This window comes from Ptychodera flava, chromosome 21 (assembly GCF_041260155.1).
Source record: "Ptychodera flava strain L36383 chromosome 21, AS_Pfla_20210202, whole genome shotgun sequence".
Taxonomy (NCBI): Eukaryota; Metazoa; Hemichordata; class Enteropneusta; family Ptychoderidae; genus Ptychodera; species Ptychodera flava.
Window position 1 is genome coordinate 3,927,693 of NC_091948.1, and position 26,062 is coordinate 3,953,754.

The 26,062-nt window shown below is 38.7% G+C and overlaps 1 protein-coding gene across 3 annotated transcripts; it reads left to right on the forward strand.

The window, feature by feature from the left end:
• Positions 1-4,641: 4,641 nt before the first annotated feature.
• On the forward strand, positions 4,642-25,210 carry LOC139121140 (leucine-rich repeat-containing protein 28-like). Of its 3 annotated transcripts, XM_070685793.1 has the most exons (10): positions 4,642-4,867; positions 5,701-5,785; positions 6,817-7,094; positions 8,547-8,584; positions 10,418-10,455; positions 11,042-11,179; positions 21,057-21,263; positions 21,900-22,002; positions 22,818-23,008; positions 24,129-25,210. In XM_070685793.1, exons 3-10 carry the CDS (start codon positions 6,867-6,869, stop codon positions 24,371-24,373), a joined length of 1,188 nt encoding a protein of 395 aa, XP_070541894.1. In that variant the 5' UTR covers positions 4,642-4,867; positions 5,701-5,785; positions 6,817-6,866; the 3' UTR covers positions 24,374-25,210. The 3 variants fall into 3 exon arrangements, with proteins under 3 accessions (XP_070541894.1, XP_070541893.1, XP_070541895.1); XM_070685792.1 differs by lacking the exon at positions 5,701-5,785; XM_070685794.1 differs by lacking the exons at positions 4,642-4,867; positions 5,701-5,785 and adding an exon at positions 5,806-5,919.
• Positions 25,211-26,062: the final 852 nt, after the last annotated feature.

Sequence of the window (26,062 nt, forward strand, 5' to 3'; positions counted from 1 at the left end):
CAAAGGCTGGTGAACGAACGGAATATGAGCTTGATCTGGTATTATACGTATGGCAGTTCATTGTCAAATTGAAATGTTCAGAGAGATAACGGGGTGCAGTATTATTGATCGCTTTATAAACGTGATTTACTTTTAGTTTTAGCAGCTGTACTCTTTGTTCAACGGGCAGCCAGCCAATCATTTTAAAATGCTGGGTCGAAACATGTGTTCGCGGAGGTAAATCTAGAACGAATCTGACCAATTTGTTTTGCGAATATTGTAAACTCGATTTCGTACGCTTAGTTAAACTGGCAAACCAAAATGAACATGCATAGTCGTAATGGCATTGAATAAGAGAGGAAACTAATAATTTTCTGATGTCTGAGTCTAAATATTGAGATTTCCGATAGAGAAATTTGAGTCTGGCGTTTACCTTGCTCAAAACAACGCTTGCCATAGACTCGCCATCAAGCGATTGATCAATTTCCGCTCCAAGGTATTTCACTGATGTTTTCTGTGAAATTTCTGTACTATTACATACAACTGACAATTTTGAGTTAATTTTCAGTTTGCGTTTAGAAGCAAATAAGATTGACTCTGTCTTTCAAGTGCAGAGACAATTTGTTGTCGATAAGCCATTCATTAATACTCGAGAGTTCATGACTCAACTGCTGCTCTACCTCTGTAGTATTCTTACCAGAAACTAACAAAGCTGAATCATCTGCATATAAAAACAATTTACACGTCACAGCACATTCCATGTCATTTACATAAATCAAGAATAGCAAGGGCCCTAAAATGGATCCTTGGGGAACACCGCTAGTTATAGTTTGAACATCAGAAAAAACACCAGATACATCGACAAGTTGCTTTCTGTTTGAGAGATACGACGAAAACCAGTTAACGGCAGAATCTGACAAACCGATGGCTTTTAGTTTACCAAGTAAGATCGTATGGTCGACTGTATCGAACGCTTTCTGTAAATCTAACATGACCATCCCAACATAATTGCCCTTATCCATTTCCATGCGAATGTAATCTGTTAAGACCAGAAGACATGTGTCTGTTGAATAAGATGTTCGGAAACCGGATTGAAACTTATACAAAAGAATTGAATCTTCAATGTACTTAGACAGTTGATCATGAACTACTTTTTCAATAACCTTTGAAATTACACTCAATATTGACACTGGTCGATAATTGCTGATATCTGTTTTACAATTCTTCTTGTGTAATGGGACTACTCTTGCTTTCTTCCAATCATTTGGAAATTTCCCAAATTTAAGAGACAGATTAATAATATGTGAGAGTGGACAAGCAATTACATCAGCCGCATCTTTCACAAACTTGGCTGGAATACCATCCAAACCAGTAGCCTTGATGAATTGATGTTTTAAGAACTTTGCAAAGGTAGTCCTCACCAACAACAGAGAACTGAAAAGAATCAGTCAGAACACCCTTGTTGGAATAAAATAAGTTAATGCTAGCTATGTTAAAACGACCCATGCCAATAGGGAGTTTCTCTACAAGACTTGAAGCAATTGTCGTGAAAAAATTGTTGAATTTACTAGCTACTCTTGATTTATCGAAAATGATGGAAATGCCATCACGAAGTCCAATGGAATTGGTAGCCGCTTTTGACTTAGTTGATGAGCCCAAGTCTTTTAGTGTTTTCCAAAGTTTCCTAGGGCAATTTTTTTCCTGGAGGAGCTTCGAGCTAAAATACGAATGTTTTGCCTTTTGTATCAAATGACGAGTTGAATTTCTAGCTTTTTTGAAATCGGTATAAACGCTCAAATCGTTGGACTTTTTAAACTTGGCAAACAACTTATCTCTTTTCCTGATACTATTTAAAATATCGGCATTCATCCATGGCTGAGAATTTTGCTTCAGACGAACTTCTTTCAAAGGAGCTACCAAGTCCAATACCCCTAAAAAGATCCTTAAAATTATTCCAGGCAGAATCAACATTGTCACAGTCGACAACTTTAGACCAATCAACGCCCCGCAATTTAGTTTGAAAATCGTGCTTTGTATAACTCTTTATGGATCGTAATTTGACTGTATTGTGACAAAATGATTTAAAGCGTGTTATTTTTCTCGTACAGTAGATAAGGCAATGATCACTGATACCAATATTGATCACCCCAGACTGGCTGATTTTGTCAGGGTCTGATGATAAAATAAGATCAATTATTGATTTACTATTCACAGTAACCCTTGTATAGTCCTTAATTAACTGAAAAACGTTTAACATACCACAAAAATCTTTGAAAGCTCTGAGTAGACCAGTTGAGTTACCAGCATTAGCAACATTGGTGTTGAAATCCCCTATAATGATTAATTCTGGATTCACACTGACATTATGACAACATTGCTGTAGTAAATCATAAAAATCCAATTGCTTAGGTGGACGATAACAAGTTCACTTTGCTGGTTCTTACTGGTGTTCACGTTCAGATACTTCAACTTGTAAGTTGTGACAAAATTAGCTGTGTTGATTTTTTAGGATACCTCAGCTATTCAGAATATCAAAAAAAATATCTGAAGAAAATGCTTTTCTGATTGCTTTAAGGTTATACTTTGGTTTTCAGATACCAAGCATTCCAAGAAATTTGTTGTTTTATAAAACATTTCTCAAAATTGTTAAACAGAAGTTTTAAAAGGGACAAATCACCCTTACTATTGCCTTTAGAAAGTTTGTAGTGATGCATTTGTAAACAACTTGTAATAAACAGAATACACGCACACGTCCATAAATATTCAGGTTTCTGCTTGTATATTTCCACTAACCCATTCATGCCATATGTATTATGAAGCAGATTAACTATCAACCAATGGATGAAAGCTTGGCCATAAATAAACGCCACAGGCAGGAGCTCCCGATTCGACTGAAGGCACATTCTAATGTCTCAGGGTACATGGCAACAATTTTCTTCAGCCTTCCTTGAAGCAATTTTTCCCATGCCCACTTGGCAGAAAATTCTTTTCCTATTAAAATGGCCAGCGATTTTTTTCCTCGAAAATCTTCCAGCCCCCTCCCAGAAGTCAAATGTTCCGCCCCTTACGAATTGAGCCGCAATCTGCAGCCTTACGCACGGAACCTCACTCGTTATGGCCATTCTTATCCTTCCACAGTGGATATGCTCTCAACGGTGTAGGGTCCAAGGCCAAGCCAAGTGTTGCGTCTGAAACTGTGAGGAGCGAGCAATATCAGTTTATCAATCAATGTTATTGATTCAACCGCGCATCTACGGCGCATCTTAAAACGTCAAGATTTTTTAAGCGTCTGCGCTTTAAAATGTGAAATGTGTGCTCTGTCGTTTCGAATTCGTGAGTGATCTTTCACGAATAAGCAAGATATAACCAATATGTTATTTTTTTTCAAAAACTAAGACCTTCAAATAACAGTTGTATCATAGACCAAAGAGAAACAATTTGCATATAGCGGCAGCCTGCCTATGTTCACATGCTTTAGCATATAACTGTTTATATTTACAGAGTTTATTTATAACGGTGCCTGTGACAACAGATTCAGTTCTCCACTGTTGTACGCTAATCACTCTACAACATTACTATTAAAATGAACACATCCTTACTAGTATTGACCTTCACACGGTCACGAGTCAAGTCACGCAGAAACCATAGCCGTAGCCTGACGGGGGGCAGCTGTCCCCCACTCCTGGAATTTTAGGGAAATGCAAATGCTGATAAAATCGCTATTATTTCTGGGGCGATTCCCAGGACACATGATTTGAATTGATGGTTTACTATAAAACGTTAAGCGTCTCTGCACTTAGGGAGCGTTCAGTTATTACCGCCGGGGGTTGGCCGGCAAAATCGGGGGGGGGGGGTCATCCTAAATTTGAAAACTGCAAAGAGGAGTCGGGGGAGGGGGTCATGTTTCATGATTTTCCACGCCTGCGACAGCGGATATCATACAAGAGAAATTTTCGATATACTCTTACCAAGAGAAATTCACGTCTTGCACCAGTACAGTATGCCTGCAATCCCCAAAATAATCTATGCATAATGTCCTCGAATGTACCAGAATTACTGCATGTTTTTTTGGAATATATCCCAGAATTACTGCATGTTTTTGAAACTTTCAGAAATATTGTCAGTCTTTGAAGTTCTGAATAATGATTTTAGGCTAAACTATAATTCCCACGTACACTTATAACCTAGTAGAGAGAGACACATTAAACAAATCCAGACAATCTCCAAAACGGTAGCAAAATCAAATGGGATTTACAAGAAATCCAAGCCAAAAATGATAAAGATACTCCAAACTAAATAATATAAATAGGGATGTACCTTGCTGCGGATCCGTAGCCCTACCACTCCCTTTGCTGGTTGTGTTAGGGGAGTGGCAACACAACCAGCAAAGGGAGTGGTGGGGCTACGGATCCGCAGCAAGGATGTACCCTAAATTCGGTATTGAATTATTTACTATTTCTTCCACTATTAATTGCTATATACACTTCAAATATTAATCATAATTAAATTGACATTTTATATATAGATAAATAATGTTTGAGCTCGGAGGTGGGATGCAATACCCTTCTCGAGTGAGGCAGCACTGTAGCAGAATCCTAACACACGGGTAATGGTGAGGGCGCACTGCAAAAGTCAGCCGGGGTCATTCACTAACGGCGCAGATATAGCACGCAGATATAGGTGTGATGATGCTGCGGATTGATCACGGTCACTAGCTGGGCCGTGCAAGGAAGCACCGATGTCAGCGTGAAAAATCAATGGCATGAGTGATAACTTTATGGCCCTTGTTATGAAGCATAGACTCTATTGATGAATTCAGAATCCTTTCACGTTGTCTTACGAATGCACCCCTAGCTATCGAAGGTTTTCGCCATGACTAGTGCTTTGGGTAAGTTCTTGACTTGAATGAATAACAAACAAGATGGCTTCGCCTGGAGTTGATGAAGTGTACACATTTCAGTGGTGAATACACACCATGTGAAATTTACAGGCGTTCTTGTACTCTATATACATAGACTGTATAACTCAAGACATGTACCCTACCCCTCCCCTATAGCCCTACTACTACTAGTATGGAGAGAGTGACAGTGACATATCTACAGCTTTTTGCCGAGGAAGAGGAGGAGGATGTTGTAATCCATGAAATTCGTGGCAGCAAAAGTGATTAAGAACTTTTTGAACCTACCGAGACGCACTATACAATGTATACAAGTTCCGGACGAAGAGCAGGATCTTGGAAAAAATATGTTTTCCACCGATGTTATATTGAATCTATGCACCAGAAATGCCAGTGTTATCATTCAAGCATTCATGAATTTTTGTCATCTTAAAAGGGGGGGGGGGGGGGAGGTAGGGGTGGGGGGGGGAGCAATTGGTAGGGGGTTCACCTATTTTGACTGATGCACAGGAAGAAATTGCCGGCCCACCCTTGGCCATCAAACTGAATGCTCCCATGAATAATAATGCATGTATGTATAGCTGCAATAATTGTAGCAGCAGTACAGTAGCTCAAGGTTTTGCCTGGGTTATATTTGGGTCGGATGGCAAAACCAGACCGCCCGACCCGAATACCAACGCAAAACCTCGAGCTACTGTACTGCAGCTACAATAATTGTAGCCCACAGGCCTTTATTTGCCGTGTTTTTTCTGCAAGATCTTGTCCGTTGGAGGCAGAGTTGAAAGAAAAACTACTCTCAGAGTCGTTCAACTGTCATTTTTCAGCCTAAATTACGACTATTGAGCATTTGGTTTGCGTCGATGGGATTGCTTAGACCAGGAAGCAAGATTCTGGTAAAATTTCCATGAGGTAAGAAGAGATTCGATCGCTGCCAGTGGGGGCCATTTCTGTGCTCAGCAGATCTACCAGCAAAATTGCCACGTTTTCTATGGAAAGTATTTGTAGCCCTACGGGCCGTAGCTGATAACAAGTGCATATATGGAGTGAGTTGATCAAAATTGCATGGTAAACCTGTTGCTATGGTGGTTTATTTCTGTTATATCATATGGAAATTCTTGTGTGAATCATTAAAAAGGGCGTTTTTCTAACTTTAAACTCCCACTCATTTCAACGGTGCTATATCACGAATGTACCACTGTTCAGCATTTCCACTATCAATATACTGGTATGATATATATAGTATAGTTGTGTATCCGATCTGTTTTGCATTTCAAGGCCTTTGACCCCATTGCCAGGAGTTCCATTTTCAAGAAAAATTACATTTGGTAAAGTTTATGTGAAGTATACAATAAAAATATGCTCAGTAAATTAATCACATAATAAATGTTTTTGCAAAGAAAATGCCTTGTTAATAATTATATCATACCAGTATATTGATGGCGCAAACACAGCAATCTGATTGGTCTAATTGTGAAAATAACTATGATATATTCGAGATACAGCACTGTTGGCACCCATGCGAGCTCTTGGCAAGAGCAAAAATCCTTTTTCGATGATCTACACCAGAATTTCAATGTACAATTATAATGATATAATAGCAATAAGCCACACCCAATTATGATTTTGTCCAGTTCACTTCATAAATGCACTCACTTTAGCTCCTGCACATATGATGTGATCTGGTCAAAATCTCGTTGTGTACCGTTGTTTGATGTGGTTTATTGCTTAACTATACATAGTTTATGCAAACAAATGATGAAATTTTCAGAAATTCAGATGTGTAAAATTTTCACTGGGAAAAAAACAGAAGGAAGGATTTTGCAGATGAGGCATTAAAACAATGTATGTATTTCCTCAGTAATGTCCGTCAGATCACCAAGGCAACAGTGCTTTGTTGCCAGTTGAAACCTAACTCTTGTATTCTATGACTCTATTATCAGGTGAATCGTCAGTCAATGAGAGTGCTCCCTCTATTGACAGTAATGTGTTCATGTTCTCCTTGGCCCAAGATACAAACCACCGGCGTGTGACTATGCTGGCAGAAGATCATGAGTTCAGCATGGTGGAAGACATCCTAGAGGAGGCGGCCAAGTACGGCCACACCATACTGTATCTGAATTACAAAGGCTTAAAGAGTTTACCCCTAGAGCTTCTCCAGCCACCAATAGCAGACACAGTTGAACGGCTATACCTTAAGAGGAACCTGCTAAAATCCTTGGTGAGTATAGTCAATTCTAAATCTGTTCTAGTTGCTGTACTTGCCCTATTGAAGTCACTGACATCTTCATTGGTGTGTTCAATAATATCCATAGTACAGTAAGATGTATGCAAATTCAGAGCCAAAATTCTTGTTAGTCATTACCTTGAACAGTTGTTTCCAGTGAACCAGTCAGTGCTATTACATTTCAAGGATATATCATCATTTATACGTTGAGGTCCAGTTGCGTTGGGATAACAGTCTATCATGACAGCCAATTTGCTATTACGGATGTACACGCTCAGTTCTGTGTGCAGATGTTCAAAACTACCTTTTTACAACATGCGTATAAATATTGTAGTAGTGGATATTGAGATGTCAGCAGTTTGTAGAGCCAAGTCAAGTTCTCAAATTGATTTAACATTTTTTCTGTTGAGTTTTCACCTTTTTTTTATTTTTAAATGCACTAGTGGCCTTTTTTGATCTGTTATTCTGATCTGACAAGAGTTAATCCAAATCTGGCGGGATCAGTGATACCTGCTGCAGAGCGCCCCAGACAACAATATTTTGCCAATTATTGAAAAATTTAGCAGGATTACCTGCCCAAATGTATAATGTTTTTGAACAGTACAAGACAGTACCTAAAATTTGTAAAAGTGTGACAAAATTGACAAGATTTGAAAATGTTATTATTCCATCTAATAAAACTTTAAATCTCTGAAATTTTAGGTGTGATAATGACAAATTTGGTAAAAAATAACTTATACAATTTATTCACACATTTTTTTCTTTGTGTTATTGTATGATTACAATGTAAAAATTTCAATCACTGCATGAACTTGAAATGAATGGTTTATATATTGATTTTTATGAAATGATTTTTGTGAAAAACAGTGACATTTAACCTTATCAGTTTATTCAAAAGTCAAGCATGAATGATCCTATCTTTTTGGCTTAATATTTGTTTTCTCTAATATACTAGAATTCAAAAATCCCAAATTCAAAAGTGTAACAATAGTTTTGATTATTCTGATTGTACATCTTTAAGTTGAGAATGTATCTGTGTCCAGGTGTAACCAAGGATGATGAATTAAAATGACTGCAAAGACAAATGATCAGATTTGCATTTAATCACCATGCTTCTCAAATGAGGACCATCGTGTTGCGGGATGATCTCACAGATTGATTAGAAATCTCAGAATTACCCAACTGTACATGTTTGTCATATGTTTTCAGTCAATCTGCTGTTGCTGTGTTTGTGTGCATGTATGTCTATCCATTTATTTATGTGTACATTTGTGTATTTATTTACTTGTTTGTTTTCCATTTTCCTCATTTTGATGGCGTCCATGTACATTACAGCAAGTGTATGTGACACCTCTGTCATTTATGAATTGAAGACAAAGAAAAGCACATGAACTACATTTTTTGAATTCTAATTTGTAACTCTTTTGCTTTCCTTTGCAATTTCAGCCATCCAATATAGGACAGCTAACAAGACTTGTTGAATTGTAAGTTGTTATCCTTGACATGTCCAGCTCATATAATTTAAGCATGTACTGGTGGGTATCATGACATTCAAGGCTTATGACCATTCAATTGAAGGTAGTGGGTGTGATCAGTACGGACCTGACAGGGGCTTTTGACATTTACATTCCCAGGCATGTCAAATACCCCACCCATAAGCTACAAAGATATGTCGAATATGCAAGGATAGGTTAGGACTTGGTATCGGTCAAAATTGTACACACACTGCATATTGTAGTGACCAAGTTCCCCTGTCCTGGTATACAATTTGCAAACAATTTCCCCTGTTGCCCACCCCACCCTCCCCAGTCCCCAGTGGAATCATTGATAGGTGCATAATTGCAAGCAGTGCTTTGGTCTAATAAGGTCATGACATCAAGGTGTCCCTATTCAAACACATACCAGACTTGTTTACCTACCTTTACTTTACAACCTGTACTGTTGTAACTTGTCGCATCACTAAGCACTTTATTGAAATTCATGGGCACACAGTCCATGTAGCCGACAATGAGATGCAAATGATATGCGGTTAAGGTCTCCTCAACTAACTTTCAGCTGGTTGTTCACTTTCTACTATTTTTATAGTATTTTATACCAAGGCACAGACTTATTCTACCTGCAACTTAAAACTGATAGTGATTTTGTAGCTCATTCTTGACTATTTTTCATAGTTTTTGGTAGCCGGTAACAGACACTTCGTGTTCGTGTCGGCTACATGGACGATCTGCCAATTCATGGAGTCCATTTCAGAAACAGTTTTATTATAGCTGTGTTTCAGCTGTTGCGTTGGATGTAGGGATTACCTAGTCATTTCAATTGTGTTTTTTCATCAAAGACAATGATTTCTGAAAGTGGAAAATGACCACCTCTCCTAGACTGTGGTCCTTTCCTTCCCAAACCTTGACAAAGACATAGAAAATACCGGTACATGCTGATGCCACCAAGAGGTCACCTTGACCCTTTCACATCTGAATTTTAAAATTTCCTACCATATCGGTATCACTTCCCCATCTGCCAAGTCCGTAAAAAGCAGTATACTGAGCAGTACAGTATATCGAGCCAAAACTGGACACATTTTTAACCCATTTGGCTTGATCTGTTATACATAGCAGCTTTCAGTCTGTAAAAAAATCATGTCTACAGTATCTATGTTCAGTGGAGCTTTGAAATTCTCAATTTCTTGTAAAAATGTACCATCACATTGAACGTACTATGCATCAGTTTTTTATCACTAGTTCTAACCAACTTGATCTGATGGTAAAATATCAACTTGGCAGACTAAAGGGTTGTGTTCCATGACAGTTAGCTCTCTTATAGAACAGCAATTTCCATATGGTAATAGGAAGATTTTTATGCTTGTCATCTGTGGATGTAGAAACATACCCCTTCTAGGATACTATTTGATTTTTATATGTCTTGAAATATTGTTCGTTTACTGACAAAATAGCATTTTTGATGGCTTAGTCATCTGGTCGAGTTGATTGAAATTGGAGAAGTTCCATTTCAGTCCAGTTGTGCAATTAGAAGAGCTAAAATAAACATGATTTTTCCAAAGATCTAGCAGTGATCAAAGTGATAGGGTTTTTACAGTAGGTTCAAACATCAAAAGTTACAATGTTTAATAAATTTTTGAATGGGGATGAGGACCTTAAAAAGTTGCCGTCCTGCAGATTGATTTAATGACTGCATGAATGAAAATTCTTGGAAAAAAAGTAGAAAAATTTTTCTATTTCTCCAGCATAACTCCAACATGTAGAGCATCACTGTGCAATTTATGGGTGGGCTATGTGTGTTACATTTTCATCATTTCATTGCAGATATGTCCATTCAAATTCACTGGAGCAGCTACCAGATGGTATGTCCCCTCATGCAAATATCTGTGATGTTTAACAAACTAACTTATATTGATATACCGGTATATAATATATATATATATATATATATATATATATATATATATATATATATATATATATATATATATATATATATATATATATATATATATATATATATATATATATATATATATATACACAGACACAGACACACACATACATATATAGACACAGACACAGACACACAGACACATACATACATATATAGACACAGACACAGATACATACACACATACACATACATACATATATATATATATATATATATATATATATATATATATATATATATATATATATATATATATATATATATATATATATATATAAAACAATAGATAAATATCCCACATAGGAAAGCAAATGAATCAACATATCATCATACCAGATATACATTATTATGATAACTACTGGAGTTTTTAGCAAAACAAGAAACAGATGTCAATAACCTTTGTTTAGTCTGAGCCTAAATATTTGCGTACTTACTCTTTATTAGATATTGTTACAAAATTACTGAGATGTTTGTCTGAATTTTCCATGTAGAAATCTCCAACATGGTGTGTTTGGAGTCCCTCGACGTCAGCTGTAATAATCTTCAGTGCATAACACCAAAAATAGGAGACGTGCCGACCTTGAAGAAATTGCACTTGTCAAACAATGACCTTGTAAGGATACCGCCAGGTCAGTGAAGGACTATTTCATTATTCAAGCCGCATCACGTAGTGAAAGTAATCCGCCATATGCAAATTTATAAGGTATAAATAGAAAAGGTGTCATCCGGACTATCTCTCCTCATTGCACACGGGACCAGCGACACAGCATGGCATCGTCTCAACCAGTTGCTAGCGCCAGCCAAGCCTTTGTTGCTGCACACGGAGGCCCGTCTACTAGGGCGACTGCTGCTTCTCAACCACCCGAGAATGCTGAGAATTCCCGTGCCAGTACTGCTTTGCAAACACCACGGGAGCCAATGACAAACAACCACGACCAGAAACGCCTAGACCCCAGATAGGGCCACAGGAGAGCCAACCTTCACAGGTGAGCATATCGTATCGTAGAGCTGGTTTGTTAGACTGTTTGATACGTTGCTTGTGTGTATGTCGCCGTCATTTCATTACTAGATAATTGCGAATTATGCAAGGAATAGCACGAGTCAGTTTTCGTTTGGCACGCTACCACCTGTTGGTACGAGTCATTCACCTGGTCTCTCCAGGGGCGCTAGCATGCCGCAAGTTTGTGTGCACACGTGTCTAGATGCTTTCAAGTTGGAATTTCTTCGCTGATACGTTTTCCGCTTCCTTCCCCCCTGTTTTTCATTTCTGTCACTTGGCTTGTTTGTTCATGTTCACTGCTCTTTTGCTTGCGCACGTGTAGTATTCATGTTAGCCAGCTGTCTGTGTTTTCCATGTGATACTGCAGTCTCATTTCTCTCTCTTTTGTCTTCTTTTGTGTTCATTCTACGTCATACTTGTGTTTAGTTTCTCTTTCTGTACCCTCTTTTCACCGTCCTGTTATCTTCTTTTACTTGAAGTCGCTAAGTCTGGCCAGGTAGTTAACTCGATGAGGAGTTGCTGCGAGGGTGCCGGGAGAATTGGCCAGGTAGATAACTCGATGAGGAGTTACTGCGAGGGTGCCGGAGAATTGGCCAGGTAGATAACTCGATGAGGAGTTACTGCGAGGGTGCCGGGAGAATTGGCCAGGTAGATAACTCGATGAGGAGTACTGCGAGGGTGCCGGGAGAATTGGCCAGGTAGTTAACTCGATGAGGAGTTGCTGCGAGGGTGCCGGGAGAATTGGCCAGGTAGATAACTCGATGAGGAGTTACTGCGAGGGTGCCATCAGTGTTTTAGCCTGTAGGGGAATACAAGCCCTTGGTGATCGAGTTCTAGTAACATATAGATGGATGGTATTGTATGTGGGGAATACAGCAATAACAGATGAGAAGTTGCTGTGGGAATAACGTACAGACCTCAAGAGTGGACGTTATAGTAAGGCTAGTGCATACATTGTGGAGAAGTGGCATAAATGATTAAAAAACGACAAAAAAAAAAAACAAAAAAAAACGTATATGATAGTGATGCCAGCGGCGGGCATAGTGGGGTGCTGTGATTATGCCAAAGAAATGTGCGAGTATGCAGATGTAGAGTATACGACCATCTCGCTATGTTGTTGCGATAGTAGGTAATGTTGTCTACTATAATATTGAAATGATGTTGACGGCTGATATTTCTTGGTTGAATTTATAGGCTGACGAGATGAAGAATTTGAAGACTCAAATTCAGAAGCTTCAAGATATGGCGGAAACTGCATCCGTTGAGGACGCCCTGTCGAAAGTCATGGAATTGGCGCACACACCATTGTTGGCCTCCAGGGTTCAACTCGTCAGCGCATTGAGGGCACTGGTCGACAGAGCGACGGTTGCAGCTCATCCAAAACTGCCTAGGTTTCGGGCAGTATTAGCCCAGTTCGAGTCTAATGATTTTGGGCAGGAAGCCGGCAGGTTGTTGATTCTTCTACTGGGAAACAAGGAAGAGGAGGAAATAGCGTCCAAGGTGTCAAAATTTATGCGCCATTCTTCAAAGCCTCCCATGTAAAGTAATACCTCCTCCTCATCCCCTTCTACAGGGGGTCCATAGCACCCTCGTGTACTTACCTGCACACCTCGCATTTCGAGGTCCTGTCTAGGGGCGCCCTCACAGGTAATTTTGTGGGTTTTTTTTCATGTTTCGGCCTTGATCTGTTCTGTTGCAGAATAAAAATGTTATCCATGGGAAAAGTTTATGGTGGAAAAAATTCCGACGCCTAGAACTACCTACTCTTGGGTAACTTTTGAGGGTGCCCCTCGACAGGGCCTGGAGTGTAACCCCACCATCGGGGATGTAACGATGGGAAAGATGAGAGCTTCCCCAACGACATTAGCTTTTCGCTGCCCCGATGAATTCATCGCAGGAGAATTACATCGACACAGATGTAACTGGGAAACTATTATGTCTACTGGTAGTCACGATCCTGTCATGGAATGGATCACTAATGGAGTCGGAGTCTCGGAGTATTTTCAACATTATAAAGGTCCATTTAAAGGAAAACTGTATGATAGTTCCACCCCACCAGCTCGTATCTTTGCCAATAATCCTGCCTGTGTAAATTTTTGTTGAGTTCATTTCTCAGTCAATCTCCTCTAGAATCCAAACTGGCGCTATTTCAGCTGTCGGGCAGGTCGGCATAGACCCCCACCTTTTATTGTCATGCCTATTACTGTAGAACCAAAAAAACCTAGGATGTGTATTGATATGAGATATCTTAATCTATGGATCAGAGACATCCCATTTAAGTTAGACAAGCTGATTGAAGTCTCGCGATATCTTGAACAATATGATTATCACTTTAAGTGTGACGATAAAAGTGGCTATGACCACCTTCTTATTAAGGAAGTAGATCGCAAATATTTGGTTTTCAATGGGCAGGGCAATGGTATCTTAATAACACGCTACCGTTTGGCTGGAAGCTATCTGCGTATATCTACCATACTGTCGGTTACGCTATCACGAGTCACGCGCGTATCCTAGGTGTCCCCTGCCTACAGTACATCGACGATAGACACGGGGGACCACTGAGACCGGCCTATAATAGCGACACGCACAGTGATTGGTCGAATTTCGATCTCACCGAGGCGGCAGCATACATCCTATTTAAGTTATGTATAGACACTGGCTACTTCATAGCACTAAAAAAGAGTGTACTTAGACCGCAGAAAGCCTTGGTTCTCTTAGGTATGATAGATTCCGAGAGTAAAGCTTTCATCATTCCCCCGCAAAAAAGCTCCGCTTCTTAGAGTTAGTAGAATACGCCATGGGTGAGAGTGTGATACCAATTCCTTTGTTGCAAAAAATCATGGGGAAATGTATTCTTTCAGTCTGGCAATTCCATGCGCTCGGATCTTTATCAGGCAAATGGCCTTTGCTCTATCGAAAGCGCAAAAATCCGCTAAGAACACTATCAACATTCGTATCGGTACCCCACTCAGGAAAGAACTAGACGAGTGGCGCAATTTGATTAAATGTGTAAGTCCATTTCCCTGGCGTGACGAGAAACATGCAATAATTACGGCATACACAGACGCGAGCTCTTACAAGTGGGGAGCGATTCTACAAACTAGCCCGGTTCAGTCGACGTCAATAGGAGATAGTTGGGAATTAGAATGGAGGAATAGACCAATAGTGGAAAAAGAAGCAGAAGCCCTTGTTAGAGCGCTAGTAGCATTCGGCCAGCAACTGAAAAATGCACGATTGAACGTTTGTTCAGACTCCGCTACCCTCATGTATGCGTGGAATTCTGGTTACCCGGGCTCCAAATCTCAACAACTAAATCAGATACTGAAAGATCTTTTACCTGTGCTTAGAACACAATATATCTCTCGATATATCTGGATGTGTGGGGCGAACAATACAAACCTTGAAAACTGCAAAGTCTGCAAAACCAAGACTCCACAGTTTCTTTGCCAAACAACTGACACTTGTGATAGTAGTAATACTGATCCCGGCGTCGAAGCTATAGACCAGCGATTGGAAGAAGTGTTAGGTACTCGTTCCGCTCATGAAATACAAAAAGACCGTTTTGTACAGCAATTTGAACTTTTTTTTTTTGTTAACCTTTACTGAACCGAAAACGGTTTTAACTGCCTCCCCCCCATGATGTTCTGCGATTTCTAGTCTATAAAGATAAGGATGCCAAGTCACAGGTACATAAAGTGACCTGCCCATACTTAGGGCGTACGGGTATGCAGCAGTGCTCCTGCCCCAAAAGGTTGCGTGTTAACACCATAAAAACATGGTTTCAAATTAAAAAACATTTTACCAGGCCCTAGCAAGTGGCGTTGACAAACGTACACCCAATCAAATCCATTCATACATAATTGATAGATATGTAAAGAAAATAGCCGAAGAGCAAGCAAAAGCCCTGGTCTCGCCAAAGCAAGCTACGCCTTTATTTATTAATAAGATGAGACTTGTATTTGAACATATACTTCAAAAGATAATGCTTGCAAAATCGCCCACACAGTTATATATATTAGCCAGAGACATGGCCTTTTTCAAGATGTTGTCTTTTTCTGGAGACAGGGCACACGACCTAGGCCACGTGAAAACCCAAGAAATTTGAGATTTCCTGACGATTCTGGTTTACTCTTTAATCATACATTTGGAAAGACGCTAAGAGGCGACTCCACAAATTTATTTGCTATTAAAAGATGTTCCGACTTAGTCATGTGCCCTGTCAATTCGTTGGAAGCGTATATCGCTTTAGCCAGCAGCCTGGGCATTAATATTCTCACTGGTTATCTCTTCCGGCCAACCGCCCCACAAGGAACAATAGTTATGTCTTCCCAATTAATATATTATAGGCTGAAATCATATTTACAGGAGGTTGGTATTAATGCAGGAGAAACACCGCATGGCTGTCGAAGCGCATGCGCCATCTCACTTGCCATGACGGGTACAGACATGTACGCCCTCATGGAGCATGTTGGCTGGAAGGCGGAAGAGACAGCTAGGTACTACATGAAGCTTTCAAAAGTTACACAACTCGGCGCACCAGCAGACAAACTCGTAAATTTAGTAGAAACATCAGGCAGTATTACAGACACATATAAGCATATGGATGAACTTGTTGGTTTCCATAAGGCTTTTGAGTAAAGGGCCTATATTATAATCTATACAGAGGATGTCACTAATGAATATACAGATATTAGTTAGGTTGGTAAAGCTAAGTGTGTACTCCATATCATATAGATGAATAATAAACATCTTGAAACATGCGTATCGGATCTCGCTGTTTTTCTTCCCGGTACGTTGTTAATGATTGGGATTGGGATTCTTTTAAGGTATGGGTATTAACGGGAGCAGAATAATATGATGCGTAGAGCATCAGGGAGCAAACCAGAATTTCGACCCAATCCTAACAATGGCTATATCCCTGAGCGAAGTGATAAGGCTTTAAATATATAGTTATTCAAAGCCGCATCACGTAGTGAAAGTAATCCGCCATATGCAAATTTATAAGGTATAAATAGAAAAGGTGTCATCCGGACTATCTCTCCTCATTGCAAACGGGGAGAAGGCGACACAGAAGTAGGCTAAGACCCGATGGTGTAGAGGAGATACGGAGAGGGGCGGCGGTCTCCCGCCCACCCACCCCATGTATATATTGCTTCGCCACGGATAAGCCCACCAGAATTTCGACCCAATCCTAACAATGGCTATATCCCTGAGCGAAGTGATAAGGCTTTAAATATATCATGATTAGGCCTGATGTACTTGAACACTGGCACACACCCCTAACCTTGCAGAGTAGAACAGCTACTTCATTCATGATTGGTGAGATTAGACCAAGCTATTAAACTGGTAGGGGTGTTCTGATTTTGCCAAGCTAAGCTCAATGTATAGCCGAATAGGAAAGATCAAACATGTTTGAAAGGATCAACACATTTGTTTGACCATGAGTGTAGAAAATCTTGGGCATAGGTAACAAAAATGCAACCACAGGCAGTTACGAAAAGTGGATGAGCACATGAAATTTGTGCAAAATGTCCCTATCTTTTTAAAGAATTAATAATTTTCACAACTGGCTATCTTAGCTGACAACTAGTTGTTTTTGCCGGCTGCTGGCTATTTTGTACATTCGTGTACAGCCAGAAATGCCTTTTTATATGATTTTTTCGGTGAGCTATCTTTCGTCAAAGAAAGAGACACTTTCAAAATTCTTGTCCAAAGAACTTGACATACATTAATGTCAAGTGGACATCACCTTGAGTATTCTTGTCCCAATGACCATCACAAATGGATGTCATGTGTACATGATCTTGAGTCTATTGTGTGATACATACCTTAGCTGGTAGATCCATTCAGGTGTAAACTGTTTCACTGACCTTTTATTTCAACAGGGGCAGTTCAATCGCATTCTCATAAATCAAAGTCAGGTTCACCACACATGATATGAAATTCAAACCAGGGACATGAACGTATTATTCAAAACATTTAGCCACAGGGAGGGCTACAGTTGAATATTAGACAAGTAAATATAAAAACAAAAAAACAAATAAACGATGCACAGGTAAAAGAAAATAGTAAATGAAAGAGACAAAACCAAGTGAACAAATAAGTAAACAAATAAGTAAACACAAACATATCAACAAAAGGACTGCAAAAAATATATGACAAACATGTACAGTGGAGCAATTGTTAGACTTCTGTGTTCTCATCAAAGTACATAATCACTCTGCCATACAATGGTCCTCATCTCTTTAATGAGGACATTGCTTAGCAGTGTGATTACTGGACTGGCCTAGCTGCAATACTTGCAGCCCTGGGATGTGTCCTGGCTTCTTTCATAATGGCTGCTCACAGCAGATTCGTAATTCCCAGAAACTGTAACCAGGCAGCAACTCTTCCCATACCTCATGGAAATTTCACTATATAGTCTTGCTTCCTAGTCAAAAGCGATTCCATCCACGCCAACCTACTGGTTAATAGTGATACTTTCGACTGAAAGTGTGAAAATTGTCAAAAGTGCTGACTTCAAGAACAGATGGTCTTCTGGCTTTTGATATATTTGTATGTTAGGTAAAATAATATAATAATTACAATATTTGTGTTTTCTATTACCAGTGAATTTTATCACTTTTGCCATTTTAGTTAAAAACTGTTTACTCAAGAGCAATACATACATACTGAATTGTGTTGAAATTTTGAAATTTGATTCACAGGTTTCCACAGACAAAAATTTTATTCTCTGAAATAAGTCACCAGATTGCTTTGAAATTTTAATGGCAGGTTCTTACAGGCATTGTCGCATACAGCTATTGAAATTGAAATTAAAAAATTAAAATTTTGTGATTGTTGCCTTGTAACTTTGAGAAAAGCGGATATCTATTATTCAGGTAGGATGTGTCTCGAAAGTGGCTTTCCTCAATAAGACTTTCAACTATTCTGTCACCAAATCAAGAACAAAAATCAGGGGTCACAGTGCAAATTCTGGTATTGAGATAAAAATTGCCTGACATTTACCAATATTTGATATGCAAAATGGCCGCCATCCCTAAATTACTGGTAACTTGATGGTAAACCATAAGATTTTCAATTTTCGAAAAACTAAGACAGTGAAAATGTTTCTTACTCCAACAGCTGTAAATTGAGTCCCCATAAGCAGTAAACAAGAGACATATATTGAAGAAATTTGAAACTCTAAATGTCTGTTCCCAAGGCAGATTTTCCTAGTGTCAGACTAACATTAAAAGCACCGTCGGTGTATAGAACTTTCATACCAATGAACATTACTTAAAATTTTTCAAATCGATTATTATCAGTAACACAGTCCAAGAAACCAGGCTATTCAATTTTGTTTAGCTGAAAACATATTCCTGAGTCTATTATTATGAATTTTGATTTGAAAAATTTCTTTCAAGAAATTAGCCAAATATTACTTCAAATTTGGTTTTTGTTTGTTTTTCTGAATTTTTATGAAACTACTGATATTTGTAGTGAGACTTTGCCCTGAAGAGATTTAAAGCTTACCTCCTGATACAACTTGGGTTCTGTTGAAAATACTGACCAGTATTAGACTGAGTTTATTTGATGAAGATACAGGCATGATTGCTCCACCCTACCAGTGAAGAAAACTGTATTGTTATAAGATGTCCATTTGGGATTACTTTCATGATGCGTACGCAAAGCCTATGAAGTCATAGGATGCATTGTAGCATAGTTTCCAATGCACTTTGCTCTAACGTTAGCGCCAAGAAAATTATATATTCTACATAAGGGAGGATATTGATGTCCTTATTGGATGAACATTTTGTACCTTCAGAATATTAGGTGCTCCTATTATTACTTACATTTCTGTTAGTGAAAATCGGCACTTGTATATTTGTGTGGCGGTAGCCGTGTTAACCATTTTTTGTCATTTAAAGAAAATTCTTTGTTTTCAATCCTTGGATTTTTGAGAAACCTACCAGCAAGCTAGGGAAAAAAACAAATACAGACAAAAAACACAGGTGTATTAACATAAGCTTATTTTTTATTTGGTTTCTTCTGGAAAAATAGTTTATTTGTAATAGTGTTAACATTGAGTTTGTTTTCTTAATTTTCTCTCAAAACATATCAACATGTGGACAGCAAACAAAGAATTTTATATAAAGTGCTAAACCTTGGTGCAAATTTTGAAAATGTCTATCTTGTAATTGTACTGGTGGTTTGTGTCTGTTTCAGTTGGGTTTTTTGGTAGATCAGATGATATTTGGTCACAACTTACATTTCTAATCCCAAATATTCATTTAAAATTCTACAAATTTGTTTTTTATGGATCGTGGCAAACATTTGACTTTATCTTCAGTCAGTGATGGTGGCCATCCTGTTTCGTCGTCCAGTTCAGTTTGTTAACCTTGAAGATATTGTCCAAAAATTGGCAGATGCTATACTCACCGCCAATGACAACACAGTTTTTAACCCAATTATGCTTCATATATATTTTGTGCATAGCTGGTTTCATGGATTTATCTATTTTTTGTTAACTTTTCGACTTGCTTGAATACACCGACTGCATGGGAAATGTTATGAAAATTTCCATTATGTGTTAGTGTCATCATTATAGTGACACTGACGTTTGATCTCAAAACAGTTCTATTCCAATGGCGTCCGTTGCCACCAGATACCAGCACCATAATAGGTGACCTTCGTTTGCATTCTTTTGTCTAAAATGTTAACTGAGACATGGACAGAAACGCAGGAGCCTAATGAGTTGCCAAACTGGTGTGGCAGATAACCATGACTCAGGTCATGCTAATATTAGAATATTGTGATAAAAAATGGGAGCCCAGAGTCATAGGCACTGTTTTTGTTAGACTTTATTTTCAGTAAGTACTCAAATGCCCCAAGTTTTTTGTGAAGTTCAGTGTGCAGGGAGGAAGAGTAGATGGGAAAAGCCATGAATATAGATGTAAGGCGATAGGAGATAGCTGTTATTTGAAATGGGGTAATCTTGTTTTTATGCCCACAGACAGATGACCTGCAGATGATATATCTTGAAAGAGTAGGTCCTTTCAATTACCTTACTCCGTACATAAACAGCAATGAATAGGAAAAATGAGGCTGTTGCCTTGGCTGGGCAATGACCTTTGCTTCTGTGTTTATCTCTATGTGGGTATGCATGTCATGGTCACTTCTTAGTTGATCCTCCCAGAGCAATGATAATGTTTCTAGTTTTGTCAACTTCTAAAAATGTTTTTTAATGGAGTGTGGCTACATGTATGTTTCTGATGGTGTTAGCCTTGTTTTATCATTGAGTGTATGTTTACGCATTGTGAGACAAATTTAATAGATACCCAAGATTGATCATCCTGAGGAGGAAAATATTTTGATCTGCTGTTCATTAGAAAGGAGTCTCTTTAATCAGGTTGCAGGAAATCTTACATTGTTTCTCACACAGTTAAATATTATCAGTGAAAACTCTTTGGCTGTGTTTTCAAAATTTTAAAGAAACTTTGTGCTTTTTCCATTCTTCCTTTCAGAAATTGGTAAACTGAAACAGCTGGTTAATCTTGAGATCATCAACAACAAGCTGATGTCAATTCCGAATGAAATCTGCCAATGTCAATCTCTCAAATCACTCACATTGGACAGAAATAAACTCAGGGAATTGCCGAGACACCTCATGGAAATGCATAACTTGCAAGAGATCTCTGTCACCGGCAACAAACTGACCCATCTTCCAGCTGGTAGGTCCCCTCACTGTTTATCCCCACCCCCACCACCATACATATGTACTGTGTTGTATCTTTTTGTTGTGGGGTTCCATAACATGATAATGAGTTGCTGTGAGTAAACTCTTCAAGATTCAATGTCCTTCAGTCAACAAGTGGCATCTCATCCATTGATATCACACTCAAACTATATTTTTTGGTACAAGATTTTATTTTGAAAAGTTGTCATGTCCCTAGTTGTCATGGAAACCAATGTACAGTTTGGCTTATTTTAGAAAAATAACATGCTATTGTCTCTGTCCCCAGTGAACTGATTACAAAGTTTAACAGGGTAGATTTCACTTGAAGCAAGACTGGTATCATGATGTGCCATAGTACAATTCAATATTAAATTAGGTGGTATGTTTCTAATTACTCATTTTGCAAGGCATTTTAAAGCAACCATATTTCTTCCTAATGGAGGATTGGCCTTACTATTCTAAAAACATTTCAACTTAATATGCAAGGGATTTTTACTTCTGTTTCATTGATATTATTTTCAAATTTTTGTAGAGAGACAATTTTCAAGTTCAATGATCTCTTCATGTATGTAAATTTCTTAATTATTAAATTCATGTTCTTTTATATTCTATTTTGTTCAACTTGTTTCAGATCTTGGCATGATGCCATCTCTGAAGTCCATCTATGTTGACAACAATCCTGCATTGTTTGCCGTGCCTTTTAGTCTGTGGAGTAAAGAGATTGGAACAAATAGGTCAGCCTTTATGTCTCTTCTGCAAACAATGGAGGTAGTCTCCCCTACATGGGTGCAGTTTTATCAAATTTCCATGGTGTCTATTATGAGTACTGTTGTACATTGAGGCACTAGAGGTTCACAAAAGACATGTCCTGTGCAGCACCAATGCATAACACAACAAGGCCCTGCCAGCTACACCAGTATGCTTAGCTGCGTTACCTCAGCTTCAAATTGGTGAATGAGGCGGCCATATTGTGTGTCCGACAAGGGTTTGCGAGAGTCTTCATGTTATTAGAATCTGTATGTCTTACAAACCAGGGGTTGTTGAGGGAGTGTTGAGAGCATACAGCGTTGAAAATTTTCAGTGCATAACTTTAAAGTTGTGAGCTCTTGACATAAGAGTTCTTTTCCAAACAAATGTATGTGCCTAATTGGCAGCCATTAAACACTCAACCAGGACAGTATTTTGGAAAGTACAGAGAGTTCAAGGTCAACAATATCATAAATCGTTAACGACATCATAAAAGCGACATCATAAAAGCGTATAGCAGTCCAGTAAATTTTTTCCAGTGTGAAATCTTCCAGACAGTATCTTTTCGTATGGAGCCTAAATGCCATTTCCGTTCTATTTTAATTTGTTTGTATGTGTGTGGAAAGATTGCAAAAGTAAATGATTTCAAGAAAGCTATTGAAATAGATGAGCGAAAAGTACATGTATGTACAAATGTATACATGTAGGAAGCACTACCTGCTCTCATTTGAAAGAAAACAACAGCAGTGTGAAGTCTTGCAATAGGGGGCGCACTAATGAAGTGCTGTATCATCATTTTCAGCTGTGGCACTGCAGACATCCACCGAACAGCTGGTGAAACAAGGCTCCTTGTTGAGGTTGATGGATATAGTGCATTGCTACCACCAGAAATCAAGAAGTTCTCTATCCTTCAAGATCCCACCAAGCATAAGGTCCAGTGCCTTCTAGAACTTTGTCTCAGAGCTGTACACTACTACAGTAATTCACAAGCTGGTAAGTTTTCAATTTCTACCAGACCTACAGTATATCACAGCCTCTTTAAAATTTCACTTTGTCATCATCAAATTTATCTGACATTTGTCCCTTGTCAGTTTTCCATTTTGTCATTGGCAACCACTCATTTTCCAAACATCAGGCATTATATCGCTTTCTGTGCATCTTCTAATATGGAACATGTACAAAAATGACACATAGATGTTTCCAATATTTTGGAAGTTGAACATCATTGATGATGCTTCATTCAGATTCATCAAGTCATTGTAAAATGTAAGTTTTGGTGTACATACGCCAGGATCAGGAATTTTGAAATTCTGAAAGGATCCAAAATTTCGACTTCACTTTGCAATATACTAGATGCTAAAGTTGAATTAAATCCGCCTTTGTTGTGAAAAAATTGCTGTTCATTTAAACTGAACAACTTGTAAAAATGTCCACCAGTGTAACAACACCTCATGAATGACGACTCTGGTTTGTAAGCTTTGTGGGGCAAGAATTATTTCAATGTCAGATTACTTTTCTTCATAGAAAAGGAAACCCACTCCACAGAACTCTGCCTCTCCATCAGTGTTTTTGGACTCCTTTGGAAGATATGCTTTCCATCAATTAACATACTAAAATTTGCTCAGTTTAGACCATCTGAGCATGAATTTAGGTAGTATGTGCCTCAACATTGAAAGATTTTTGCACTAATTTTCTTCAAGGAAACTTTAAACCATTCCCTTTCAAAATAAAAAATAAAAATCAGGGGTAACTGTGCAAAATTTGGTACCAGAGAAACAAATTACCCACTATTTACTGACACATGAAATCTAAAATGGCCACCATACCTTTGTTAACTCTATGGGCAAATAACACTAAGCCTGTGAAAACTTTTCACTACGTCAGCTTCAAAATCAGCCCCAACAAGTGATAGACCAAAATGTAAACGTTTGAGAGTCTGAATACCTGTACTTGATCCTACCATAAGATTGCTATCAACAGAAGTGTTTGAAAGGGATAAATTCCATTTGATGTCACAAACACAAAACATTTCAGTCAGACTTTTTACAGTAACACCAACATTTCACTGAATTATTTCTTGCATACCTGAATTTTGTTCCCTGTTATTCAACAGCTTTGCTGAGAGTCGAAGAATCAGACCTACCTCAGTACTTACTGGATCTTGTCCTCACACCGACTGCCCACTGTCTTGCCCCCAGCGCCTGTGAGAAACCAATATTCACCTCTGCATATGCCAGGCTGCTGAAACTTGCCTGGGCACAGCCGTGGCAGAACCAGCCCGGGTCAATACCATTCCTGGGTCTCTGCTGCTCAAGAGAATGTCTTGAACTATTTACAAGGTTTCCTGTGCCAGTGTAGTCCCTATTTTCAAAGGTTTTTGTATTCCATGAAGGGATTTTGTGTAAAAATATCTATGGTATTATTATATCATATAATTTTATTATTATGTAAATGACGTCCAGATGCAAAGGCTATCAGCGCTTGTTCAAAACAAGCTAAGATAAAGAAATTTATGAAAAGTATCCACAGAAATACAGATCTGAAAATACTTTGAAAATTAATGACAAAAACAACATCCTTCTCACTGCCTTGGTGATGCTCTGTGTTTATTGTATACAATCTCTATACTCAGAAAGTGTTTCTCAGGCTTGACAGACAACACCATATGTTTGTGTGTCATTTAGTACAAGTTGCACTCAATCATCCAGATCCTGCCAATTGGACCCTCTTAAGTCTCCCTACAGTATTACAAGGTTATTACAAAAATACCATAAAGGATGCAGGAGGACATTGGCGCAGCCTATCGCCTGACACAAAACATTATTATACATTTTACATTCATGACTGGGGCGTCAAATTGGCAGAGTGTTGACTGATTTTCATGCAAAGTCAGCAATTTTTCTTCTGATTTATAGTGTAAGTATGCTACGCTCTCTTGTACACATTTCTGGGTAACCTGTGAACTATGTGCACAGAGCATGAGACATATTCTTGCAATTGTCCAATTGGTCCCTTGAAACCGTTCAACATTCAACGTAGTCTGGCAGAGACCCTGCGATTCGCGTTCTCCCCTGTTGGAACACGCGCGCCCTTCAGAGACGCGACGCGAATCCCAGGGTCTGGACGTTCTTGCAAGGGACAGGTCGGATTTAATCAAAACAAAAATGACAGCAACATAGCCAATAAAATGAAAAATGAAAATAAAAACATACCACGTATGTAGGTTCTACCGGCTACTAGTATATACTCTCTCTGCCCAGTTAGATAGGTGTTTCTTTGAGGTCACTACCCTTATGAATATTCATATACTTGTAAGACCGACAGTCGCTGTGTCTGGCAGCGCGTGCTCACAGCTGCACAGCGTAGCCTTCGAATGCAGGCCCATCGTGGGCGCGCACAAAACAAGGCACAGCGACTGTGGAGAGTCTACATTCAACGCACAAAGACAGCCCCAGAATGCATTGCACAGGGGATTCCGTATGAATTTTTAGTGCTCGCAAAATTCTGTTGTCTTCAATGCAAGATGTATAATGATAGTTTGTATGTTGAGGGAGGCCAAAACTAAATAGACATTACCAGCCAATGTTGAATGTTCTTTCAATCAGAAACTATTATTAAAAGACCCTTGTTGTAAATGTCTTGCTCATGAAGAAATTCATCATAACTCACTCCACTACAATCTGTTGTATACAGGGTACCCACCATTGGCACAATTCATCATATATTCTACGAAATATCTCTGATTTATTCAACACTCTTGTACTTTCTAATTAGTTCTCTACAGAATATGTGCTATTGTGAAAATACCCTTAAGCATAGGTAAGAACAGTTGCACATTGTATCATCCAACACTCAGTGGAGGATGATGAGCGGTGGTAATTTCCTTGTTTGTAGTGAATATAAATACCCCATATTTGCCTCATATATTACCAAGACATCTTCACAGTTACAGGATGATTAGTGACATTTTTGTCGCAGGCTAAGACAGGACTTGTACACTCAGTGTGACAGTTTTCGGACAGGGTAGTGAATTTCGTCCAAAGCTGT

What these genes read in the sequence shown, in the direction of transcription:
- LOC139121140 (XM_070685792.1), top strand. An exon ending in CCTTGTAAGGATACCGCCAG is followed by an intron (nt 11,180 to 21,056) that starts GTCAGTGAAGGA and finishes TCTTCCTTTCAG; the next exon opens with AAATTGGTAAACTGAAACAG. An exon ending in CTACAGTAATTCACAAGCTG is followed by an intron (nt 23,009 to 24,128) that starts GTAAGTTTTCAA and finishes GTTATTCAACAG; the next exon opens with CTTTGCTGAGAGTCGAAGAA.